Source organism: Harpia harpyja, chromosome 20 (genome assembly GCF_026419915.1).
Source record: "Harpia harpyja isolate bHarHar1 chromosome 20, bHarHar1 primary haplotype, whole genome shotgun sequence".
NCBI lineage: Eukaryota > Metazoa > Chordata > Aves > Accipitriformes > Accipitridae > Harpia > Harpia harpyja.
Genome location: NC_068959.1, coordinates 18,141,269 through 18,169,073, shown reverse-complemented (window position 1 = coordinate 18,169,073; position 27,805 = coordinate 18,141,269). Strand labels below are relative to the sequence as shown.

General features: G+C 35.7%; 2 protein-coding genes across 2 annotated transcripts in view; one reads left to right on the top strand and one right to left on the bottom strand.

The window, feature by feature from the left end:
* Positions 1-27,805, bottom strand: part of DOCK2 (dedicator of cytokinesis 2) — a 214,181-nt gene that overhangs the window by 79,025 nt on the left and 107,351 nt on the right. Inside the window, exons 28-29 of the mRNA XM_052772076.1 lie at positions 2,420-2,518; positions 1,256-1,350 (exon numbers count right to left, since the gene is read on the bottom strand). Coding sequence (XP_052628036.1) covers positions 1,256-1,350; positions 2,420-2,518 — 194 coding nt within the window. The remainder of the gene's footprint in view (positions 1-1,255; positions 1,351-2,419; positions 2,519-27,805) is intronic.
* INSYN2B (inhibitory synaptic factor family member 2B) overlaps positions 3,275-27,805 on the top strand; it is a 44,349-nt gene continuing 19,818 nt past the window's right edge. Inside the window, exon 1 of the mRNA XM_052772077.1 lies at positions 3,275-3,867. The gene's annotated coding sequence lies outside the window, so the exon portion shown is untranslated. The remainder of the gene's footprint in view (positions 3,868-27,805) is intronic.

The following is a 27,805-nucleotide window of genomic DNA, read 5'->3' as shown; positions in this document are numbered from 1 at the left end:
AGTACCTCAGAATGGCTAGGAAAAATTATTAGGAAATAAATCCTCACAGAGCCCATCTTGTGCCCCTTTTCCTTGTTGCCAAAAACATTTGTTTCTAACTCATGCACGTAATAAACAACAAAACTCACATCTCAAAGGAAGAACATTTCCTTCCTCTTCGAACAAGCAATATTTCAAAGATACCCTGAAGGAATGCATCTGTGATAAGCTGGCCCAAGCCAGCTGTGTAAAACCATTATCAATGGTGGAGATGCACAAAGATCACTTCTCTTTTCTTCCCAATTCCCTATCACATGATATGGAAATGATAAATTGCAAAGAGCCCATGTGGCAGCAAAATCTATATGACGTGAAATTTCACTTAAGCTACTTGCAATCCTAACACCAAGACAACAGTGGCCCTGTGGTTTAACAGAGATCAAGCAATACTTTGTTTATGCCACCATCATTTATGGTGACATCAAAACAGACAGATTATAGCTGTGGGTAAAGGTGTTACAATCTGCACAGTTTATGTCCACAAGATACTTCCTTCAGTCAATTTTATAACACAAGAGTACTCAAAGATTTCTTATTAATAGCAAGCTCTCATAGAGCAAACAATAGGGAACATGATAAATTTGATTATACAAACTTTTGCTTAGATGCTATCTTGATCTACAAAGACAATATACCTGTGTTTGAAGTAATCAATCATGATGAAACCTAAAATGATCTATAGTATAGCAATACATTTCCTCAATGATGTGAGCTACAGTAAGTACCATGAGTCCACCCTCCTCCTACAAATACTGCATTGAGCTCAAAGATTTGGTCTTTATCATCAGACCTTTTAGTAATCCAAGCAACCGTATCGGTTTGGAAAGAAAATTGTGTTTGATAACTCTTGCATCACAATGAACTTGCTGACATACTAGTGAGGACATTCTAACCCTGTGCAGAAATTGTACATTTAAGATGCAACAGGCCTTCTACAGTATGGCTTCTATTGACTGTCAACATGGAGACCAACTACGTACTTCCACTTCACTGTTAAATACATTTTTTCCTTTCCATTGTAAGTGGACTTAAAGCACAGGCAGCTAGCTATTTAATGTATTGTCAGTAAATTATTTCAAATAGTGACCTTTCTGGCATTCACCAAACTGGAATGATATAATCACCTTAGACTGCACTGCAAAACTTTTTGTAAGATACGAGTTCACGTTTCACAAGCATATGGAACATGAACACTGATCCTCCAGTCCCATTTTACCTGTTCTGCACCATGCTCATTGCCATCCAGTCTGAAGGGTAAACATTCTTTCCAATGAGGTCTTTGAACATTATGAATGTTTCCATCAAGAAGTCCTAGAACAACAAAATACAGTAAGTCTGTGACTACATAACAAAAAGTTAAAGTGTTCCTGCTGTAATTAAAGAACTAAGATAGAGGGCTCCACTTTGCCCCCTTGCAGTCAATGGAAAAATTCCTGGTGATATCGGTAAGCCCAAGATTGGAACTGAAGTCCTCTAAAACAGCAGTCTCAGATTCCAAATGAAAGCTAAAAGTCATTACATTAAGCTCTTAAGGAAAAACAAGCCATAAATGAATGGAAAGAAAAAGTTACAGTACTTTGGAGTAAAGCTGTTGAATTTTTTATTAATTAGCAAACCAGTCTCACTATGCATAAAGAATTAATAGATTTGAAAAATATAGGATTTTTTATTTAGTCCATTTAGCCCAAATTTAGTAATCTAAATTAAAAACTGAAGGCACTGACAGGAAGTTTTCAAACAAAACTACTTTTCCTAGAAGTATTTAGAGATCACTATATAATTAACTTAAATAAAATGAACATAATAATTTCAGGTCTGTTTCATGTATAGCACATATATGCTGTTTTACTCTTGAACTGCTGAGCAAGTCACCTAGAAGTCTGTAAGACTAGCAAGTTGTTGCTAGTTATTACCAAACCCTCACAAGCACTCTGCAAAGTTTGTACTCTTTCTTGTCATATTACTTACAGAGAACCAAGTGAACAATAGCTCTCAACAGCACGTGGAAATGGATCACCACGTGCCAAGTGGGGGGGGAGGGTTCAATTAGTTGAGGGTTGGTTTTGTTGTTGTTTTGTTGTTGAGGGTTTTTTTCTCCTCAGAACAGTATAACACAAAGATTCTTGATTATTATATTACCACCTCTGTGCTAGGGTCAACAACAGTGACATTTATGTCTTCCCAAATTTCTGATTACAGTATTGTCCAAGATCACCATTAGAAGAGGGAGGCAACACAATGACATAAAGGCAGAAAATGTACAGAAACAGACCATTCTAGGAAGAATCAGACAAAATACTTCATAACAATACTACTGATTTTTCACAGGAATTAAAATACTTAGAATGATTTATCACCTCCATGACTATTTTGTACTTACCACTAGTTCTGAACTTGTCTGAAAAGTTTCAATGTAAACTGAATAATGCTGGTTGTTCATCTGGTTTAAGATTGCTGTCATGCATGCCACAAAATGACTCTGAAAGAAAACCAGGCAGAAATCAACACATGGAGATTACTTAAGACACTAGATTGTATTCTTTCTAAAGGTGAACTACTCTAAATGCCTGATAAATCCTTCTATGTATGTAAAAAGAAAATAATATTCAAGCTCTTGCAAGCCCAGATGAAAGAAACATACTAAGAACTTGAAAAAGATAATTCAAAAGCTACCCTGGCAAGGGGTAGGCTCTGATGACAAAGTTGCATCATTTATGAAACACTGCACGGAAACACACGTTGTGACAAGAAAACTTTATATATAAAGTACAACTCACTATTGCCTTAAGACGCCTAAAAGGCATGTGATGTTGCCTAGGATTCTTCCATTAGGAATTCATAGGAAGAAAATGTATTAGCATCAAAATTTTCTAATAATTCTAGAAACATAGGCTGTTCACAGGAAAAAACATTACAAGAAAGGATATTTTTTACATTTTTACATTCTGCAAGCGTTTAAGTAGCTATTACAGAACTCTGTAAAATTTCTATAGAATACTATTACTTTCATCTCTCAAAACTTTTCAAACTTCCTCAAAAAAAAAAAATTATTTTTCTCAATTCCGAAAGTAGAAATGCTGAAAGACATAAAATTATCTATAATCCTGTTTTCACGATAATTTACTGTAAGTCACAAAGACCTTTATCTCTCAAGCAGTAACAGTGAGCTTAATGATTTGCAGTTTTTCCTTTAAGACAGTGAAAAATCCTCCTTATTGATGCCTTTTAATTTGCTGAAGTTTTAATTATTGTTTTAAAAGTTAATCTGCTTTAAATGCTTTGCTTTTATTAAAATAAGAGACTATGAAGTAGATGAGTGTGCAGAATAATTTTCTAGATTTACTTGGATCTTTTCATCATACTGGTTTAGAATTGATACAAGGGACTCACCAGCCTCTCTGACCGGAATTTAATTTCCACCTGGTATTGATCAGATTCTCTGTTAAGCTCTGATTCACTTTATACTTCTGTTACATCAGAAAGGCAACAAAGGCACACATTACCAAATTATCAGCTGCAGTTTGTCGTACCCAACCATTTTGTCTACCACTTAGAGAAGGGAAGCCTTCTTTAACTTCAGGTTATGGCCACTAGAGGTCTTTTACTTTCATATGTTAGCTGCTGTTCAGTTTGTACTGCCTTTTTTTTTTTATTTATTTATTCCTACGTGAGCAGACCCAGCACACTTCTTGCATATAAACAGTGAAAATTACAATATAAAGGACCTATTATACCTTCTTTTGGAGTAACGTTAGTGCTAGTGAGAGGCTTGCCTACTTTTTAAAGCTAAGAAGACACATTTTCTGCAGGTAAACCAAAAGCTTTCAGGTAAGGAATCGTGTGTTCTCGGGTACTGATGCTCTTCTAAAAAGAAATGCTGGTTTTCCTGCTGTAGTAGTTCACTTCTACAGTTATGGATCAAACAAATCTTTTCTGTGATGTTAAATGTATAGCTGAAAGTAATAATGAATTGCAAAGGATTCAGTAATGAAACTGTGTGGGGTTTTTCTTCTAATGTCTTGTTTTTGAAAAAAGATTACTGACAGAAGTTAGAGAATTGTACATGAAAAACAGCTGGTGTTTTTAGTAGTTAAGCATTCACCACAGAATGCCTTTCTGTACTTGTGTTAAATAATCACTTCTTGAAATAAGCAGCATTTCTTCACAAGCATTGAATAGACGTATTATGTGCTTAAAGGCATAAAGACTTCAAGAAGGTTATTTCTTTTGTTGAAACCAACTTCTAAAACGTGTCTAGCTATATCTGTGATTATGGTACAGCATGAATGCCTATTCTTAGTAACTGTGTATGGCGATTTTAAAATTAACAGATGATATGCCTTGATTACTGAAAAGAGCCATAAGCAAAAGTCACATATTGCTGGCCAGTACCTCGCACCAAACCTGTCAAATTCACATCAGTGGGACTGAATGATACATACTAAAGAAGCTGACAGTAAAGCTGGTTTGCTACAAAAACTTCCTCCATCATTTCCGTGTAACTGTAAAGCAGGAAAATACATGAATACTGTTTGATCTTTAATAATTTTCTTGCCAGCAATCTCAACTATTAGAAATTAACTAGCTAGCTTCTTCATAGGTTAAAAGCTTGCCCCTCCCTCCTAATCCCCAAACGCCAGCAATAAAGATTGGCTTCTCAGATGCAGCCTCAGATCTTTGAAGTACTCATGCACTCTCAGCATTACCATTCTCACTGGTAGAACTTAAGTGTAATATAGGACTGTAAAGAGCTGCGACCAAATCTGCAAATATCTCTGTGTATTCACCTAAATCCTCCTATACTGTTTAAGTACCTCTTAGTAGAATGTGCAAAGAGCATGAACTGCTTGAAAATACAGTAAGTTCTGCACAAGAACAATCTATTACACTTTGAATGCAGACTGCATGCTCACTAGATGGACAGAAGAAAGTCAGAATCAAGCACTGCCTACAAACACGATAGTCTAATGCTTATTATTAAAAAATTTATTTCATTAAGTCAAGCATTGTACGTAGGGATTGAATAGTATAAAAAAGGTTGTGGCAGAGAAGGCGAAGTTCTTCAGATAGAATCCTAACAAGTCATTTCAGCTGTGCTTAGGCTTGTTAGGATTTATCCTGTGAATTACAGCAGAAAAGGTTGATTAGAACTAGGTCAAATGTATAAAAAAATAAATGTATCAAAGTAAACACTTGACTGGTGAGACAATACTAACAGAAAAATTAACAGAAAAAACTCTGAATACACTGCATTACTATGAAGAGATAAATAAAATATCTGTTTTCCAACTTAAAAACATTCATTTCCATTTAAATGTAAAAGAACCTGGAACAGAAACAGCACTGAATTCTATTTTTTGAATTAACAATTGGCTGACAGCCTTTCAAAAAATATGTAAAAAAAATAAGGAAATTGATAGTATGAACACTGCACTTCTATCGGGAGCGGGAACACAAGTAAATAGGTAGTCAAATGAAAATGATAGGGAGGAGAAAACATCTCAGGAAACATTTAAACTCCCTGTCCACTTAAAAAAAGCATAATTAATGTCAAATTTAGAAGAACTACAATGCTGGCTGGCTTTAGTATAAACACTGCAAAATAGTGGCTAAGGTAAAAGAAATGCTGTTTTGGTTGAATATATACAAAGTACATCAAAAGGGATCATAGATGTATTCAGTAAAGAAATAGGGCTTTCTAAGGTCAAGCAGAAAGAATGCAGAATCTTTTCCACTGTTGTTAAAGTGCATATTGGATATGGATGCAACATGTACAGGAAAATAAACACCTGAAAAACATTAGGGTCATGTAAGTAACATGACAAACTTCAACACCTAGCAACTAAATCCCAGCATACTTCATAATAGCAGATGGTGACAGGTTGCCGTAGAAACTTCAAATAATACTAGCACCACAAGAACAAATAACGCAAATGCACTGGAAAAACAAATAGCAACAGAAATAACGTAGAATGAAGCTACACTTTAATCCTAATCTAGTAGAAGTATTTCAGTGGCTGTAGGGTGGGTAATCTTCATGCCAGTGTACTTCTGGAAGGACTAAGGAGGATATTTATTTCACGTAGGCACTTAAGTAACATTTATCCTCATTAATAGAACACTTTACCAACATAGAGCCCGAGTGTAAATATATAACTACAGGTGCATCATTAAAAAGAAGACAAAATAGAAACATGAATAATTCCCAATAATTCAAAGACTTGAATTCAAAGAAGGCCAAAGATGATGTAGTTATTTTTATATCCCCTTTTTAGCAGAATACTGGATGTTTTAAATGCTCATTTCACCCCCACAATTAATGTAATGTAAGAGGACTCCTTTACATACCACCATCCTCACAATCTGTAACCCTATATTCACTAATGATGGCTTACATTTGATCAATGCACAGTTTTCTGTATTAGGCAAAGAATCTTATCCTGAAGATCAAGCATTTTTGTGGTGTACAAAGCGATCATACTACATAGATTAGATTTAATTCTGACCTCCCTTTTAGGTTAAGCCAGAAGTTTCAAAACTCATCGTATGTTAGTGACAGTAATTGTAAAAATGGTGCACATAAAAAGGGTGACCAAGAATTTCTACAGGCCAAACAGTTCTCTCTCTTTTTTTTTTTTTTTTTTTGTTCAAAAACAGAAGTGCAAAAATCTTTCTGGAGGAAAAGTGATAAATATGTTATCTTTAATGTAATTAAAGAAAAGCTAACCAACCAACTGTTTCAATCTAATGTTAAAAATCATCAATATTTATGTTGTAGCACAAGGACATAATTGAGAAGGGCTCCCAAAATACTGTCTTCACAGGATTATTGAGTCATCACACCTGTTTAGTGCCATGAGCTAAAGAGCAACATAATTACCAGAAAAAAAAAAAGTATGGAAGATGCTCAGTGATACCATGAAGAACCACAGTGGTTCGAAGCCACAATTCCTCAGGAAACCACATTAAACCTTGAGAACCGTGGCATATGTAGAGGTTAGCAAAAACATCTTTACCATATTATGCAAACACTAAACAATAGCACTCTGAAATGAAAAAATAACCAGAATTTGAAGTGAACTGCTAATGTAGTAGTTCTCTTTCTTCTCCAGAAATAGATGTCACTGCCAATGCATGTGCTATCCTAAAATGTACTGTTTCTAGCTGTAAAAGCACAAAATTGTAAACATTAGAATAAGCTGCTGCACAACAACCTAGAGTATTCATCAGATGCACAGAGTACATCTGAAATGGGAAATAGCTCCTAATCCACACCAACTTGTTTGTAGATCGCCAATCAGCACACTTCACTAATAATTAATTTACAATAGCAGATTCATCTACTCTTAGTAGGTCCGACTTTTTTATTTTCCATACACACATTCATATAGTTCATTGGTTCTGTCTTCTTGTCTTTTATAGCTCACTGAACAGAAGCTTAGGCATCCTGTTTCTACATCTTACTGACAGCTTTTGATTTCTGACTGAAAACATGCTGGGCTGTTTTAGCTTGTTATACTGTTTTTCTTATATTCGTATGATTTACCCAAAAGGATATACAACTATAAAAACAGCAAACTACCAGATGGAAAAATATAGGACAATTTTATAACACAATGAAATAGTAATAGCAGCTGCTCTGTAAGATTTAAAGATATGTTACAAGTTAGAGAATCAAGGCAATTTCAAAATTATTTCATTTAAGACTTTTTCAGACATAGATAAAAGCAGTAAGGCAATGGTTTATGGTATGACAGAAGTAGCATGATTTCTTCAGAATATATCCTTTGGCACCTATTTTTATTTATTTATTTTTAACTTTGTGTTGATTTCCCAACAATATTCTAAAAAGAAGATTTTTCATTCTGTGCAATGTTTTTGCTGCTGCTGGGTTTTGTTGTTTGGTTGGTTTTGTGCCATAAATCCACTCCAGAACTTCTACTACAGTACACTGTAATTGATTTAACTTGTGCTTAAATCTGTGCTAAAACAAAGTTGTGTAATTTACTACTTTTCCCAGAATATTGACATTGTGTTCATCTTCAAGGTATACATACAAATAAATTATGGATAACATTATTTAGTATGAAGTGAGAAGGCAATCATTTGGAATGAACTTGAAAACTGAACTAGCTTGTCCAGAGCACAGTTACCAAAAAAAGAAATCAGCTGTTTCACCTCCTCACTTAATCACTGCTGTTCACACTCCCAATCTCAGCTCTGCTGTATCAGATGAAATCTTCCATCCTTGCCTTCAGGGATCTATGCACCTTCATGCTGCACCTCTTCCCTCCTCCTCTGCAATCCACTAATTGCTTCACCACAATTACTTTAGCTAGTTTCCAGACTGGTCTCACAGGCCAGAAGAAACTTCCTGCCCTGGTACATAAGACAATCCCAAGTATCCCAGTGCTGTCAGGCTGCTTATTTCACTAACTTCTTATTCAAAGTGCTATTCCATTTCCCTGTTGCCACTAAACCAGATGGTCAGTCAAGTTGGCACAGCATGGCTTGTCCTGCCAAGTGTCCCAGTGCACTCATTCCCATGTTAAAGATGATGCAGTCAGTATTCCATAGAAACAAGGAAAGCACACACAGAAAATACAAGCAAAGAGTAAGATTAAAAAATATTATCCCCTGTTTATTTACTGTAGTAAAGCTTGGCCAGTCTCTTGCATTTAAAAAGACTGGAAACGAAACTGGGAACTTGAAGGAAGTGATACAATGGCTGGGATGAGCTGGAGCTATCCTCCTGCCCAGAGGTGTAATACTTAACAGCAGAAAAAAAACCCAGAGGGGACTGCCAACTATATAGGACTACAAAGAAAACACACTAGCTGCAACGGAGATCAACAACAGGGTCAAAGAGAAAATGGTAGAACTGAGCAATTTAAGTTCATTAAAGTGCAGAAACATCTTTTATTTCTAAACCATATATTTTTTTTATAAATTTACACATATTGTGAAGATGAATGTCTTAGACGCTGATTCACTTCCTTAAAACTAAACAGAACCACCTCCTGTATTCCCAGAACTAAGCTACTCTTTAATTGATTTGGTTCTTTTTCAGCTGCACTCACTGAAGACAGAAAAAATAAACTTCAACTACCTGATCAGAGATGAGACTAATAAAATACACTTGTGAATGCTTAAACCAAAGCTTTATCATAATAGTTCTGCTTAAAACTGCTGAAAGTCATACTGCTCCAGAAACTCTCCTCTTGCTTTTAAATTGATCTTACAAAGAAATTAAGGCCCAATAAAAATAATTTTCCAACAATTTGCATCTATTACACTAACAAATCTACCAACTGTGTACGTTTAGGATTAATTAATAGCAATCTCTAAGGAATCCACCTTAGAGGATGTAAATAAAATTTACATTTTATTGTAAATTATGTAAGATTTTATTTTATTATTTCTTTTTGAGCAATAGCACAGCCGCACTTGACCTTCTAAAAACGCAATGTTTTTTGTCACCAGGCAATCAAAATCTCACCAAATCCTGAAGATATTAATGGAAAAACTAACTCTGTTTAGTACCAGACATTGTTGTTGAAAAATAAATACTGGTATTGTCAAAGTACGTGCAATCCAGTATTGAAACATTTCCAAATGCCAATATGCGGCCATCTCTTAGGCTGAGATTAAAATCAGCAAGGCCTTACCTGGTTGACAATCCTTCTGCTAGGTCAGAGTGTGCCCTTTTACTTAGGCATACCTAAGTAAGCCATAAGATAAAAGTTGCCAAGAAATTAAAATTAAAATTATTTAAAATCACTATTCCTTTTTTAGCAGCTGTAACAACCAGATAAACTTTTACGTGAGGAGCCTGATACTTCTCCTGTATTTTAAATGTACACTAATGCCAAAGTGCTATTAATTTGGCAGTTCCAATTGTCATTTGTCCCCTTCCACATTAAGAACATTGTATTGGTAGTCTGGTAATTCGTTTAATTTTCTAAAAAAATCCAAACAGTAAAACCAGGCTGGAAATGATAAGAGTTAATAAGCTACCGTTGTATTTATAGCTTCTTTTAAAGAACAGTAATTTCTCTTTACCTCCATATTTTAAAATTTTTTTACTACCGTTCTTGTGCGTTGAAATCTGTCTAACTATGGTCTATTCTGGTCTGTGGAGGTGGTGAAGGGTAAATAAAAGACGAACTCAGCATACCCTGCAAATACACATTGACTAAAGCCAGGAGAACTTTTAATGCTTTCCTTTAAAGCAATCTTTCACACTTAGCCTGCCTCAAAAAAAAAAAAAAAAAAAAGTTCACTTGTCACTTGGTTCATCAGGAAATTAACCAAATGTTTATAAAGAGGTTTTTCCAGGACCTAGAAGATGAATATATGAAGGGGCACCAAAAAAATCCCAAAACATCCTGAGCCTTTCACAAGGATCCTCAAGATTCTGGTAACAAAACAGCTGAAATAAATGGAGATGCAGAGGTAATTGCCCTGAAGCTGCCCTGTTAACTACATTGTTTACCAACACGACCCTGGTAAAGGGACTCTCACTAGAATAAAGTTGTGCTCTGCTTTTTCACAGCTACAGTAAGGAAAAACAGAAGAATTGAGATAGATTCAAGCATGTTTATACATAGGAGCTCCTATATATATATATGAATTTACTCACAGAATTTAAAAAAATTCATACTAAATCAACAGATAATGATGTAAAATGCATCCAGTCCACATAAACAGGGACTTCTCTATCAAGGAAGGAAGATGTACTGACATGAATCTTGGTTAGTGTAACACAGCATGTACACAAACATTTCATATAATTTTCTACCTATATAACTCTTACACAGGATAAAACACTATACACCTTTTAAAGCCAGCTAGGCTGTGGAAAAGTGTTATATGAACTTCTTCATGTTGTTTTGTCAAGTTGCTACTCTCTGCCACAGATGAAAGCAGGGACAAAGTGCACAGAAAACATATTTTCTTTTTAAAGTAAAACCAAAGGAGTAACTAGTAACTGTTGGAACAGTTTTATCTTGCATCTTAAATATGAAAAATATTTAAATTATATGCAATAGCAATTTATATTAGTTTTTTAATTTTTATGTAATAGTGGGCTCCACTTTTATACATGAAAAAAAAAATCTTGGAGTGTGGTTAGCAGAGTAACTGGCTAAAAAAGAAAGTTCATAGCAAAAAAAAAAATTCTAAGACAGAGAGCTTTTCATACTGAATTCTGAGTAAATTGGTTAATAGAAAGCATAGCGAATACTCGGTGAAAGCAGAAAACCCCATGGGAACACATGTATAAACATGGAAGGATAAAACTTCAAAAATTACAGAATTACCTGCTATTGGGTATTCCACAAACTACTGCCAAATAAGCATCCTTCTTAGGTGTGGCTCTTTTTAAGAAGTGCCACTTTTAAGATGTCCCAGTTGATTTAGTTTCAGTTATAATGTCACAGAAACAAAGAATCCTGAAACTGTGATAATATAAAGAGAAATTTACCAAAATAGCATTGTCTGCACCAGTAACTTGCGCACATACTAATCTCCTTTGTGGGGATTGTGTCATACTAACACATTATACCTGGGCTCTGGCAGAATAAAGAATACTCCTTTAATAACTCTGCATCAGCCCAATGAGACCTGAATTTATTATGTACTTAGTAGAAAACTAGGATGAAAATGGGAGTAGAAATTTCTTTAAATAACTAAATCAGGGAATATTTTAGCTCTTGGTTTTTCTTCCATTTTTTAAAATGACGAAAAGTCAAAGCCTATAAAAGGTAATGTCATTAGTACAGGACATGAACAATCACATAATTATACAGTTAAGTGTAAACACATAACCATACGTATATACAAAACACTCTTGTAGAAACAGGAGAGAAAATACGTAACATGCACTGTGTTTCACAGCTATAGGTTACTAAAGAAAACTGCTGAGAATTTGAACAGGACATCATTTTTCTTAATACAAATGCTACATTTAACAAATGGTTGGAATTAATTTTTAAGTAAATTACTTGTTTTGACTGCAGTGTTTAGGGAACTAGCTTAGTTCGTATGTGCTCTGAACAGTTCTAAAACTGTGTCTACTTGGGAAGCTTCTAAATTTGACTGCTAAAGCTTCTCTCTGAAGCTGGGACAGCAATTTTGCCAATGAAAAGAAGAGCACATGGAATTCCAGAAAGCCCTGGCTTATGCTCCATCAGTAGTGTGACTGTCCCTTAGCTGCTCAATGACTGCAGTCTAGGAGCCTCCGAGTCCTGAAACTGCAATAGGACAAGGCTGAACTCCTGTTCCTGGTTTGGTTTGGTTTTTTTTTCTAACACACACAAGCATGCTTAAAGGCAACACCTCTGCTACCTTGGCATTAAATCCTTCTGACAACAAATACCCTCATTTTGAAATTCATCTCACACAAAAAAACCACCCCAAACATAAATTCTCCTCAGAGTAAATGGTGAGTACAGATATAACAACACTGTGTTACAACAGGTCTTCCCAAACACAAACTGATTTTCAAGCTTTTTCCAGCATTTTAGCAAACACGAATATCAAAATATTTTGTGGTGCCATGTCACCTGACCATGTGAACTCCTTCAGAGAATGACAGCTATACGCCAAAAAGACACTTCTTTTTTTCTGTTGCTTTACTGCCAAAATATTCAGGGCTATTTGCAGCATTTTATTTTTCCTAATCACTAAACTACAATTTCATCTAAATAAATTATCTTACTAACAAACCAGGGTGCTAACACCTTCTCCTGAACCTAGCAAACAGATAAATGATGAGTGTAGATACATGTTAGGGAACTGCATTCCCAGCAAAAAACAAACAAAATCAGAATCACTCATATATAAGCAGACTTGATCAATGAATCAGAGTGCCAGAGAAATGGCATAAAGAAAAAAATATACTTTGTTATGCCTCTGACATTTAGTATATGTATCTCCTAAACAGTCTTATAAGTCTCTTTTTTTTTTGATTAGTTGCTGCAATACAGAATGTGTGGGAGCATCAGTATGTATCTAATGACACATAAAGAAAAAAAGATTATGATTAGAACTATTGCAGCCTACACCTCCACTAATTACATTTCTATATTAATGCTATTAGATTTAATAGCAGTTTCAGAACTATACTACTGAAACTGTTCATAAAAGCTTATTAGGTCATGATATGTAGAATCACCCTTATTATACCACTCCATTGAAATGATACAAAAGGACCTGTTTATGAAGCAAGTAATTTTTTGTCATTTTAATTTAGTAATGAATATATATATACACACACACAATCACCTCTATAAAACTGAAGGACGGAAAAAGCATTTGGTAGATACTATACAGTCACATATTCAAAAGAATTTTCAAGATATTTTAAGAGGACTAACCTCTTGACAACATCATTATGGTATGTTTATAAACAAATTCTTTTCTCTTATAAGTTAGCATAAACCCATTGAGCTGAATGTTACATTACAGCTTCCTAAACCTGCATCTTGCGATCTATTGTGCAGCTTGTATTCAAACAAAGTTCTCTCAGAATTATGGTTGCAACCTTACAAAGACTAAGAAAAGAGTTTGGAAAGATAAGGGCAATTCTCATGCTCTTATTTAACTTCAAAGGGGACCGGAATAAAATTTCCCATTTGCATCATTATCAGTTTTCAAGACATGTTTTACTAAGAAGAAAAAAGTAACTTGTTCTGCTCAGTTTTTATTTTAAGGGATACTGCTAATATTCTATAGCTTAAACCAGAACTTACTAGACTGCAGAGCTTAGTGCCAGGAATTCAGTAATGTAGAGTATTTTTTCTTAAAAAAAAAAAGAAAAAAAAAAAAAAAGGAAGAGAGCACAAGATGCTATACAGTCTTTCCCACAGAATTTCTTATATTTAGAAAACATTTTGCAAAAAAGCACTTACTACTATACTAAGGCCATTTATATTTTTTTTAATGGTACTGTAGTCACATAAGATAAAAGTGACTTTTATTTAATCTCTCCTTGGTACAATGTCCCAACCTCTGAGATTGCTAAATATCACAGACATTTAAATATTGAAGTAATTTTAGCAACTAATTTGTAAAAGATGCAAAGACAAAAAGGAGTTCATAACCAAACAAGAGGAGAAAGAATATCGTATATATGTTGATGCCAAATGAATAAGGCAATAGAGAAGGAGCAAATTTGAAATACAGGAACAGTAGTGGAGCTCCATTACCCCTTCCAGATTATCAAAAAAATTCTAAATGACAGTGCTGCAGTTAGAGAGTTCCAGGACATTAGGCTGGACTTAGCAGGTTGTACAGCTCAAGTCACAGATGCTCTGAAAGAACAGAGTAATCAGCATGAAAACAGGAAACCAATAATACAGTCACCAGGAGTTTGGAGGATAGATAAAAAGAACTTGCATTCTATTGAATTCAAGAACATATTATTCAGGATTTCACAGCACTGTGTAGGGAAGAGGTTCTTTGCAAAGAAACTGAAGAAAATAAATGTGTAGGATATGGACAGTGGGCTGGCAGAGTAGTTTAGACTGCCCACTGTTGGCAGCTGAAAAAAACCCCCACACCTAGCCCTTGTTCAAAGGGCAGCATTTCTCTGTTGCTGGCTCTTCCTCCTTCATCACTGGTGCTCCCCCGCAGGTTTGGGGTACATCAGCATTTCAAGACAAGCTAAAGGAGGAAACAACCTAATGTACAAGCCTATGTAGTATCATGGGGACATGCAAAGTATATGAAAATAAGTCTTCACAGTCTGCTAACAAATCTTAACTATTGCACCAGACATTAACTATGTGAATCCTACGGTTTTCTGGAAGCTATTAATGAAACAAGTAATACTAGGGACACAAACATCTCCACCAACATATAAAGTAAACAAAAAAAAAAAAAAAAAAAAAAAAGAGAGGATATTCCCACCGAACTAGGTCATTCCCATTACACAAGGATATACATGCCTTCAGGCTGCCAGGTAGACAGCCTTACATTCCTGCCTTATAAGGCTTTTCCTGGGCTTATATTTAGGAGAATAACATAGCAATACAGAGAATAACATACCAATATTGACAGATTACACACAGCAACATTTTTGTGGGTTCTACCAAATTTTTTAAAGTGTTGTGATTGGTTGTTTTAATTCTACAACACAAAAAACAAACAAAAGAAAGTGAAGTTAATATCTAATTATTTTTGCTAACACAATGTAAGATAACCCAAGCTTCTCTAACAGATTCTAGGTTGCTTGCCTTGCCCAAATTTGTGGCAAGGTAGTCATTTGGTTTCTTCTTCAACTTTACCTGGAAAACATTGGAAAAACTACATGCCCAGTCATGTCTGAAATGAGACAAAGAAACCACACCTACATGCTTTATGTTTTATCTGTCTTGTTGATAATGCAGGAATACACTTCAAAATTTTCATTGAATCAGACTGCTACTCACCCAAGTTAAACCTGAAGCTATTCCCAATGAGACCTTTTACAATGAAATTATTGTTTAAAATAAAAACCAGTACAATTTTGTGACAATAACCTCACTGAAGAGCCACTAAGGCAACACACTGCTTGTATGGCATAATGAAGAAAGGAACTAACTTCTATAAAAATCACTGACATCACAATAACAGGCCCCAGGAGAACGTCCCAGGGGTACAAAAAACAAGAAAGCTGTTCTTTACTCCAGAGACACTGAAGCAGGGCAGGCCATATCACTTATTATGTAGCCACTTAAGAGCAGAGATCACTGTTTTCTTCTCAAACTCACAAGAGATGCTACAATCATGTAAAATAATTACATGGGCCATTCTGCATTCTTATGCTTAAAAGAGCACCAGAAAGCACAGGAAAAAGTAATTTTATGGCAATATGCATTTACTTACGTGATTAACTTACATATTACTTTTTAAGGATTACACATATTTCACAACACATAAGGAACAGGATTTTCTATTAATTGTAGAGCCTACTACATGTATTCTGTCTTCCTGTCTCCTTTGAAGTTGACCGCCGTCACTTGCGGAAAACTAATTTCAAAATACAAGACTTTTTTGAGGATACTTATTTCCATGCAGTTTTTGAATTACACTTATTTCAATTCCCACATATAACTTCTAGACTTCTTCAAAATGCCAGCCTGAGTAAAGACTGAATAATAAAAAAACCCAACACTGAATGACAAGCAAGTGCCACACAGCTCAGGACAGTGCAGATTTATTAGAGATATCTATCAATGATTAACTTCTCTATCTAATAACAACTTTGCTAGCTAAAAATAAAATTTAAATTTATACAAGTTACAAAATCAGTTACAAGATACTGATATTAAGAAATATCTGACGTGACAAAAGGCAAAGAAACAGGCTTTTGTTTTGCCCTTGACATCACTGGGACATTTGCTTATGTTGCCCGGAGAAGTGACACACTGTTAATTTCTTCAGCAAGGTTCAGAGCCTTTGGTGTGTTCATAGATCTTAATCTTTCCTTTAGTGACCACATCAGTAGATCATTAAAAGATGACCTACTTTCCTTTGTGTTCTGTCATCTTAGAAACTCAAAAAGGTTAAGCATTGCCTTTCCCAAGGGAATAGTGAAATGCTTTTCTACACTTTTGTGATTTTTTTTTTTTTTTTTTTTTTACGAGATTATTGCAGCAGCTCTGCTTTTTGGAGGCATTCCAGGACAGACTAGGCACAAGATCCAGTTGATTCTAAGTGCCTCCAGCAGAAGATATATATACACATGATACTTTAGTATGTTTTGAGATCTCCCTCCCCACCCACCCCCATCTCAGCACATACTAAAGTATCACCTCACTTTTTTCTGCCATTGTATGGGCTTCCTTTCAAATATCATATTGATTTTATTATCTCACTACATGCACTAAAGCCACTTCATCATCTTACTGTATTTTATCCTCCCAAGATCATGCAGTTGCACAGAATTTGCTTCATCCTCTGTTTCTATACGCACAGGTATGCAGTGCACCAAAAGACCTACAGCTACTGAATCTCAGCCCTTAACTTTAGAACATTGTGACATCTCGATAATAAAATCTAACTGCAGTGTCTCATCTTTATGTAGGCGTTTTAAAACTAATATTAAGAGATAGCAAATATTATCAAGATTACGAGCTGAATATACCAAAGCAATTAGTTCACAGAGGTGCAAAGTTGATAGAAAAACTGTAAATTAATCCTCCTAGTTTTTGTTCATTTTTAACGTCACCCTCAGCACTTCAGTCATCAAAGGCATTTGGGTTCCAGCTAAGTGTCTAGACCCTGTGTAACTCAGACCTTTTCCAGCTTACTGCATTGACAAATAAACAAGCTTTGGATAAAGAAGATAAGCACACTTGTTTTCTAAATACCAAGGGACAAAGTTGTTTGGTTTGGGTTTTTTTTTTTTCTTTTTGAACACTCCATATTCCTACACTCCTCAGTACCTGTTAGTATTGAGACAATTTTAAACTCTCATAACCTGTCCTAAGCCAGCAATAATAATAAAAAAAAGGATACAAGAATAGTATTTGAATAAAGTGTGAAGAACAGATCATCCAGTTGTTTGTCTTACCCCAGTGGGACCAGATTTGACTGATTTGTCATTCTATTGCTTTGAAGAACAAAGAATATTTAGCCTTAAATATATAAAGCCATGCTACACATGGCAATAATGCTGTAACTTAGAATTGGTATCTCTGTCAAAGAATGAGCTGCAGAGAAGCATACATTCAATGCCTGGGGCTTTTAACATTGGGAGTAGTGCAAAGCTTAGAGAGCAACTGTAAGGTTACATTATTTTTCAGGCTGCAAGTAATTAAGTGAAGTAGGCTTTTTTCAAATCCTCTCCTCACAAACAGCAAGGATTTTGAAAGCAACTGCTCTCTACCTTTAGAAAAGGTAGTCAGGCAATAACGATGCTACAATTCAATTTTAAAGGCACCTGCCCTGCATAATAACCTGTGCACCTCACAAGCAACACTGAACTGCAAAGCATTAGAATATACAGGATGGAAGTGGTCAATAAAATGACAGAATGAAGTAACAAAGATATATAGATAAGTTGGTGTACCAGACTGAACACATGACTGAATAAGGTTGCTTTCAGAATACTCACAAAAGAAACTAAACCTGCAACCTTTCTCATGGATTGAAAGAGAAGTACTGCACAACAGATCAGATGCAAGCAAAGCAAAATATACCAATGTTGTCACTTCCCATTACTTATTAGCAACACCAAGCTGTTGGGTTGTTAAATAGCCGGTCAGGATACTAAGTATTGTGCTTTTTAACGAATTCTTGTAAGTCTTATAAATCTGAACTTTGAGTTTCTCTAATACCTACACTATGGACAATATGAAATAGACCTAAAATTTGCAAACGCAAAGCCAAAGGAAGAGAACAAGCATGCCCAAGGGCTTTTCTATCCCCAAAATACATGTCACTGAACTCTCCAACATCATCAGGTTGGCGTATTTTGAAGTAAAATTACTTACAGCAAGAATTTGTAATAGAGGTTTCTCTCGTGCTCTACTCTTCTCACCAGTCCCCCTTAAGAATGGATAATTCTGGCTCATGGCAGGTTGATAACAGAATGAAACCGAATTCATACAAGAACCCAAACTACCAACCTTATTGACAATTATATCACTGCTTCATTTTGCAAACATTCAAAGAAAAGACATGCCAATACATTAGACTGCCTTAGCAGACTACACTGCAGAATGATAAAACCTAAAAAAAGATTCCTCTGATATTGAAAAGTAGGCATGATCACAACTGATACCAGATTTTCTCAGAGGAGTGTCCAGCTCATTATATCTCAACCTACATTCTTTCTCCACCTGCAGCTTTTCGCACCAGAAGAAGGGAGCTTATGGGAAATGTCATTCTCTGCATATATCCTGCCAAAGCCAATAAGCGTAATTTCAGTCTCTCCAGCAGTTACTGTCAGCCAATTTCTTGTAACCCAGTCTCTAAACTGCCATAATTCAATTCCCTCACACTGAAAATGCTTTTCAAAACCAGCAGCTGGAAAGAGATACAGCAAGGTATATTCAGCTAAGTACACAAAATACATCTTATGAGGACGAAATATACTGCCAGTTGCATTTCTGATGTCATTCACTGCCCTGAAGGAATACATGTAAAAAAGCCTCAAGATGCAGATTTTAAATGCCAGCCCCGTTACCACGATGATATCTGGCACAATCTTTCCACACAGGTTTCAGTATTTCCGTAAGAAACCTAGAAGCCATGGGAGAAAGTATTTCAGCAAGAACCTGGCATGGTTTCTTCTCTCCCTGCCTCCCAACATATCCAGAAATTTTGTGATATAAGTGAGTGTCACAGAAGACTCCTTACATTACTGAATACTCCCACACACTGAAGTGACAAAAAAAAAAAAAAAAATTATGGAGATCATGAAGAATCACAACTGAAAACATGATGCTTACAAGGCATTACATACAGCTGAAGCATAGCAGACTGCTAAATATTTTCAGACTCACCTATACCATATCATTCTTCTTGCTCTGAAGTGATAAATTCATTGAAAAAACAGAATACAGAAACCAACTGAAAGGGGCTGCAGCAAGTACACTCAAAAGTTGTTTTCTAAAAGTAAATAAATACTGTAATGATGACAACTCAAGCCAGCAAGTGCTTTATTCTGTTTTTAAATGGTTTAGGATAGACATAGTCTTTTCCTGGAATTCAAATCTCTTAAATACTTCCCGCATTCTGCAGTTCAAAAGGGAAATGGCTCTTAATGTACAAAAGCAGTATTACCCCCATGGTCTTCCTTCATATTCACCCAACAACTCTAATATGAAGAATGTATCATGCACCCTCCAAGTGGACAGGAATGGAAGAAATACTCAATCAAATACTAAAACATGCATGGATACAAGTAAATATAGCAATACTTTTAAAAACACCTAATACCGTAACTTCTTACTTGAGGAATTCAGAACAAATCTGCCTAGAAAATTAAAGTATATAAGCCTATACACAAGATACAATACTCTTTTGAATAACAATGTTCACTCTAGCTACATTTTGCACATCCATTTTAACAAGGAAGACTCTTAGCAGAGTCATGGAACAAAGACAACATTTATTTTCCCCCAGTTGTCCATACAGGCCTAATGCTGGACTCCTCTGCTGCTAGCATCCCCTGGGCCTTCTCACTGGACATGAGAAGACAAATCACAATTGTTCTAGTCATATTCTCAACAGGTTCATTGAGAGCCAATTCTGACCTATAAATCATACTTTCAGGTCAGCTGGGAGCTCTGCAGGAAGAAATAACACTCTACCTCTCAGCCACGCTTAAAATGCACTGTTAATGCAGTGGCCCACGTACTTGAAATGGAATCACAGTGTCCAGTATTAGGTCTTTATCCAAGATTCCTATATTCCCACCTAGAGTGCACTGCTGTACTAAACAGCCTATTTAGAAAAAGCAAAATTGTCTCCAATAATCAAGAGATGTGTTGTGTTGACCAACAATTATTCATAAATACACACAATGAAAAATTACACAACTTAGGGCAGATGGTGTCATGTTACTAGGCATTCCCAATATATATAGTTACTGCTGGAAAAGATATTAATTTTATTATGATGTTTTCAAAATCCAGGAGCACAGCAATGAAAACAGTAGCATTTTGTAAAACTTGAGAACAGTGTTAGAGAAGATGGCAAAATTTTTCATGTTACATACTTAAATTCTTCCTGAACGCTGCATGGATATCTTTCTCAAGGGCACACAACCATCCTCATAACCTTTCATTAATGACTGAAATTCAACAAAGCATGCAACATCATTTTGCTAGTGTTTGAATTTCAGTTTGAGAGGAGCATATACAGTCAAATCAGAGTTCTGCAGCTCACAAATGAAGACAGAAGAATCACATTCAGTGTGTGAAAGTCTAGGCAGAGATTATGTTTCTTTTTCCTAAAAAGAGCTTTACTTATAGGAAGATAAAATAATTCCAGTAAGGAAATAAATGGTTATTTATCCAAATCAGTATGGTTGAAAATAAAGATACCTTTTTTCTGCATGCAATGCAATGGAATGGAATTCAAATTTGAATAATACATTGCAAAAGGTAAAACAAATGGAAATATTTCACAACCACAGCCTGGGCCCTTACTGTTTATCCCTCTCTATGCAGGTGGTGGCTTCAGCTGGATACTTACTTAACTACACTGTGATGCATTTTAAAAGGTGAAAGTTATCACTGCATGTTACAGCCAACATATGAATGTAAAGAATACTACAGATCTGTGCATAACACATGATGCCCATATTGAAAGAATCCCTAAAAATAGTGTGAGCCAAGCACTGAAAAGTGAATTCTGTAATGAAATTACTTCTGTGCCATAACAAAAAAGTCCATTAATTTTTGTTGTTCTGAGGATAACAAGCAAGATCCTGTGGGATGATGGGAAGGGATTATGTTGCAGAATCACCATGAGACACTTCAGATAGTTTTGGCCTCTTCATCTTCTGTCTAGAAAAGATGCAGACTGCCTATGTTCAGAAATAATATGAGTGGTAAACACTGTAAAGGAAGAAGAAATTCAGCACATATATTATGAAGGAAGGTTAACTTTATGTAAGTTCAAAGGAATAAAAACACACTTTTGGTGTTTTTCCTCACGTGCACTAAGGTTTTGGGTAAACAAGCCCCAAAATTCAAACAATAAACACATGAGATGACCAGATGTTGCTACTTTTAGTTATTGTTGATACTCTACTGGAAAAAACAACATACACTATGAAATAGGACTGAAATAACAAAGAGGATAAGGGACTGGCAGGATATAAAAAAGCAATTCCCCCCCCCAATAGATGGAGAAGAATCTTTTGTTAATATATAAGCAGCTGACATTAGAAGAATAGCCAGAGCTCAAAAGTGTCAAGGTAAGGTAGAGGATAGCAGAAAAAAGGTGCCAAAACCCACATATTAAATACGTGGCATACATTTCCTGTAGCAGTCTTCTCAATGAAGACACACAGAATAAAGGTGGTGGGGAGTGGCAAACTGTCACTATAGCAAACATGTAAATGTAGCTTTAAGTTTGCTACTCAGGAAAAATATTAAGTTTGGTTGTTATGACAGCCATGGTTGCTATAACTAGACAACCAAAGAGAAAGTTCAAAAGGTAAGTTTCATGAACTGATACATCTGTAATCAAACTACTACTGCCTGCAAAGCAGCATGCTCTCTCTCATAGACACACAGATGTTCATATCTGCCTATGCACAGGTTATCTATATAACTATATCTACATTTAGATATAGATATGTTAACATTTTATAAAGCCTGGATATAAATTTACAGTAATCTAGGGTATAATATGTATGCATACTTTTACACAAACATCACTTCCCAGTATTTTTTCCACCTACCAAGAAAATAGTAGGATACCAGATTTATACAAGGAAGTTCATAACGTAAAATTTCAGTACTCTATTTGAACACTTTCCAGCTCACCAACCTGTCACATTGCATAGCTTCCATCTCCCTATAGGCACTCAAGCATTTCTTCAGGAGAAATTTCTCAGTTTTAAGCACACTTGTCTTTGCAAACTAACACTGAAATAAAAAAAAATCCAACTTGTGTACTATATATAATGTGAATTTATTCACTTAAAATTATCTGTTGTATCTTATCTCTTAACACTAAACCTTACATTAACAATTTCCAATATATGCTCCAAAAGAAATACTGAGATAGAAACGTTTTCTAACCCATGAAGCCTTTTGTTCTGAAACAGTCAATGGAATGTATCATCTCTTCGAAGATAATGTCTGAACTTTTATTTTTATTAAAGGAAGTCCAAGTACCATACCATAGTTCTGAAAATTATATTCAGAAATAAGATAATCATGATTTTATCTTTCAGTGCATCTTCAGCACTTCATGTGGAATGGCACTGCATCATCTCAAAGTATAGCCAAACCACACTCAATTTTCATTCCCAAAACTTGCTTAGTTAACTCCACTTTTCTGCTGACCTATTGCAGCATCTTCTCTACCCAGTCTCACCAACCTGAAGTAATTTTCAAATCTTGCTGTAATACCACTCAGACATAAACTCCTATAATCTATTCCATCATTGAAATGTTCCCTTTCTGAAGTCAGAAGCTTACATCCTACCCTGTATTACTTATCTGTGTTAGACCCTTCTCTCCATCCACCTTAATCCCACCTCGAGGTGGTTCACAAAACCTGTCAGCAGGATTTGTAAAAAAGTTCAGGCCTTCTTCTTAGGTCCTCACTTCGTAGGTGCTCAAGCAAGGTTCATTCAACATTACCAAAACCACTGCAGCTGGGAACAGTTGACCATGTACAGGAACATATACAGAACTCTTCCATGGCAGTGCACACAATCCGAACAGGATATTCTGTGTACTGGCCAATGAGAGTAAGTGACAGAAGAATACTACACAAGACAGCCTGTGCACTGGAGAAAACTCAAGATACCAAACTACGCTACACAAATTATTCCGCCTCTTATAATAAACACATTTACCTTCATAAATAGCTTTTTGCTTTATTCTGTGGGACCCAAAGCAGTAAAACTCCTTGTTGTAATCAATGATTGGCCCCTGTACACAGAGACCATTTAAAAATCTCTCTCAGCAGCTTCATCTTCTCTGGCAGTTTCTTCCTGTGTATCACAATAAGCTGCAAATTTGTACTTTTGGGGGATTGTTTTTACTTTACAGGCTCTGCTTCTTTCATCCACTTTCATCTGAAAATATTCGCTTCAGAAGCCTCCTTGCAATTAATCTGTAACTTTCAGTACATTTCCATCCACTTTCTTCTGCAAGAAACACTATCTAAAATCTGTTTGCTAAAACTTCTTCCTTCTAGTCTTAAAGGGTTTTTTCAAAAGAAAAAAACCTTTTTGTTTCAGTGCCAGTAAGGTTCTGGAAGAAAATCTTGTGAAATCATCAAGATTTGCATACCAAGCCATTCACTGCATGACACACTGCCCTTGCTCTGTGTTTTTTGCTAGCAACAAATACCTGTGATGGCCATGTGCTGCCTCTGAATGTTAGATTCATAAAAGGAAGAACTTGAGCTTCATTTGAGTCTGACACCCTCAACAAGTTTTGGACATTTGCAGGTTGAAGAATAGTTGTGAATGGAAAATAATTAGACTGCGGTGTTTCATGTTAACATTAACATATAAAGCTGGTGACTGTTCAGTCAATACTGCTTACATGGTATGTTCAAAAGCCACGGAAAAAGCAATATAGTTTAGAGTGTCTAAGTTGTCAGAAAGATACTATGTAAGTCTTCTGAACATTACAACCTTGCCATTTCAGAATTTTGCCATTTTGAAATTAAGCCTGAAGCTCTAACTGAACAAATACACCCACCTTTTTAAATTAGCTGAGGTATTGTGAACAAAATCACTACTGAAACATAGAACTTCACGCTATATTTAAAGAGGCCGCATCAAGGAAAATAAAGCTGTACTTGGCTGGATTTTGCAAGGTTTGGGAACGTGCACTATTTTTCCTGTACAGGCAGATGTACTGGCTTTTTATGCAAGATTTTTAAAAAGTGAAGCTTTCATGTAGAGCAATACAAAAGGAAGCCAAAAAAGTTCTCTCTGACTTTGCCTTTTATTTCTCTTCACACTTCATGTTTTTTAAAAGTTCCAAGAAACTCATCCAGTTTCTACTCATGTTAGAAAGACACCTCCTGACAACAGAGTTTTTTTTCACCAGTCCATCTGTCCTGACTGGGGAGAAATAAATTTGCATCAGCAGAAATCTTTTGCTGCATCTGTAGTGCTTGACTGGACCCTCAATGATCCAGTGGGAGCTCACCACAGCTACCTGTTTGCCCAGGTGCTAGGCATAAAACCAGGGTACACAGATGGAAACAGAGAACTAAGATTGTGCCAAATGTGGGCCAGTAACATAGAGGATATTTGGCAGCACAGATGTGAATAGTGAAATAAAACAAACTAAAAGAATTAGTTTGAGGACTCTCACAATCTGTTCTTACAGCAACATTATTAGTGGGGCAAGTATTACACAAATCAATTGTAAGAGTTAAATCCAAGAAACAAACCAAAGCATATCATAGAAACAGCTGTACTTCAGTAACATCATAATGAATAAAATAATAAAGGAAATCTTGAATGAGAAAAGAAATGAAACATCTATGGAATTTTTGAGACAGTCCTTTGCAGACCCTAATAAAAATTTTGGGGCCAAAGTTCAGTTCGTTAGTATTAATGACTTTAAAATAATTCAACTGCTAATTATGTATGTGTCCTAGAGAATATAACTGGTACATCAGGTAACTGCAAAGTGGGATATGTTTTTGTCATAGTTCACAACTTCATTTCTCATGTGCGGTTCAGCACTTCATGGGGGTACTTTTAAGACTGACTTGGACTCTTAAAGGACCGCCACAAAATTAATCATTTTGGTTACCTCCAGTCTGGAGACTGTAATACTGTGAAACTAATTGGTGAAAGCGCCAGATGAAAGATAGCACCTAATTGCAGTGTCCATATTACAGCTACAGCTGTTGATTGAACATTAGAATTAAATACCACCTTTTTCAAATGCAGACATGGCACCAACTCCAGACCTATAAATCTGTGGTGAAACCAACAGCAGCAATTCACAAACTCCATAGTATGGAAATGTTCCATCACTAGTTCAGACTGGGGAAGCCTAGAGAATTGTCAGGACACTCATGAAATGAGTGGAGCAGAACCATGCCACAGATGCTATAAAAACATGTAACTGGATGTGGTATGGTTCAGATAGCAAGAATAGCTGAGATGTTATTCTAACTTAACCTGACAAATATCCAAATCCAGCTCCAACCCAAAATAAGTCTATGATAACATTAGAAAACACCTTGCAACCTGACACAGTGCAGGAAAATATGCACAGGAAAAACCTGTTCAGAAGCAATTTGATCTTTTTTTTCCTCATAAAATGAAAACTTCAATTACAACTTTTATTTTTGCCCAAAACATTAACCTAGCAGTATGTACTGATAAGGTTACAAACTGCATTTAAAAAAAATCTATCACTGATTAATTCAATAGTGAAAATGAATAATGTTTCAAAAATACTCAATAGACATTTTAGGATGAGAAGAACATAGGAATGCTTTTATGATGCAAAAGGGTAGGAACTTTTCAATGAAGTATGAGCCTTATTTATCTTTAAAGCTACTCACATCACAAGAATGCTACAAGTTGCTTATACAATGGTATTCCATCATTCTATTATCATTATACCCCAGACTCTCAAAATCCCCCAACAACCTGATGCTACTATACAAAAGCCTGCTATAAACATGAAGATTACCTTAAATTAAAGGTGAAACTATTAAAAACCGTTCTGCAGTCCACCAGACCGTGATGAACTCCTTTCTGGCCTTACAGAACTTAGAAGTTTGCAGAAAATAGGACTGTAAACTCCACTGATGTTTCTTAGGTTATAAAGATTAAGATGTTCATGATAATCCATCCTAGAACAACTTACTGTGATTACTGCCTTAGAGGTTACCTTTGAGAGAATACTGAACAAAGGAAATTTTGGATAATAGCATTAAGAATTTTGACAGTTACAGAACCACTAATTTATTAAATTGCTTTATAGTTTTAAAGATTGCTTCCACACTAGATAGAGTATTTTTCATCCCAGCTGTAAGTTTTACATCTCAAAAGAAAAATAGGTAGCAATCTGTCTCATCATATTTTTGCCAACATGCATGTTTTAAAACTCATGCTGCACTGAAAAGAAGAAAAAAGGCAAAGCATCTAAGCTTGACTCAGGTCTGCAGACAGAGGGAAAACAAAGACAGTCAACCTCAAGCTATTGTTTACATTTAGGCTTGGGGACAAGGGGAACCCAATGCAGTTCACCTAAGGTTATATTATTGCAACAAAAGGGCAGGAAAAGGGGAAAGGAGAGAATTTTTAGCATCATCCAATTCCAATAGTTTTAAAGCCATCTCTAGCTCTTCATGCTATCTGGTGGTGTTTCACTTAAGTCTGCAGCGATTTCAGAAGCATATCTAAACTTATCCTCAACATCTCTCATTATTTTGGGGAAAAAAGGCAACACAAGCTTTGTAAAGTAGACACGTGGCTAAATTAAACAGCTTGGCCAACTTCTGTTGCTGAAGTTCCTGACAGAGAAAGAAAATGAACATGAAGACAGCTGACATACAAACCAGTGCACTTAAAGCACGAATTCATACTTTTTAAACAAGAAAGTTTCATTTCAGACTGATGAAAGGCGGGGCGAACCTGCATATGGAATGAGTCCTGTGCAGTGTTTAGTCCGTCACCCAGCCATTAACAAGCACGCAGTTCGTAACAGCCACAACACATGCAGCCTCTTGTCCCGCCAATAGTTTAGGAATATCGGAGAGATTTGCAACATAAAGGGAAAGTGACAGTCACACAAATTTCTTAGAAATTGAGAATCATGATACTCCCACCTAGGAAACGGCTTATTATCAAACACAAACTGTAATTAAATAAATTGGGATGACTCTTTAAAATGAAAATGTCCATCTAGCTGCATATCAGAAAATCAGTATTATATAGGATGAAACACAAATCAGACATGACATAAAACTACTCACTCTGAATATATTATCTTATGGTTATTACAGCTCTGTCTGCTACCATTGTATCTGTAATGCTTGAATTCATCTGCTGTTTAATCTTTGGTAGATAGATCATCTGGAAGTGGCAAAAATTTAG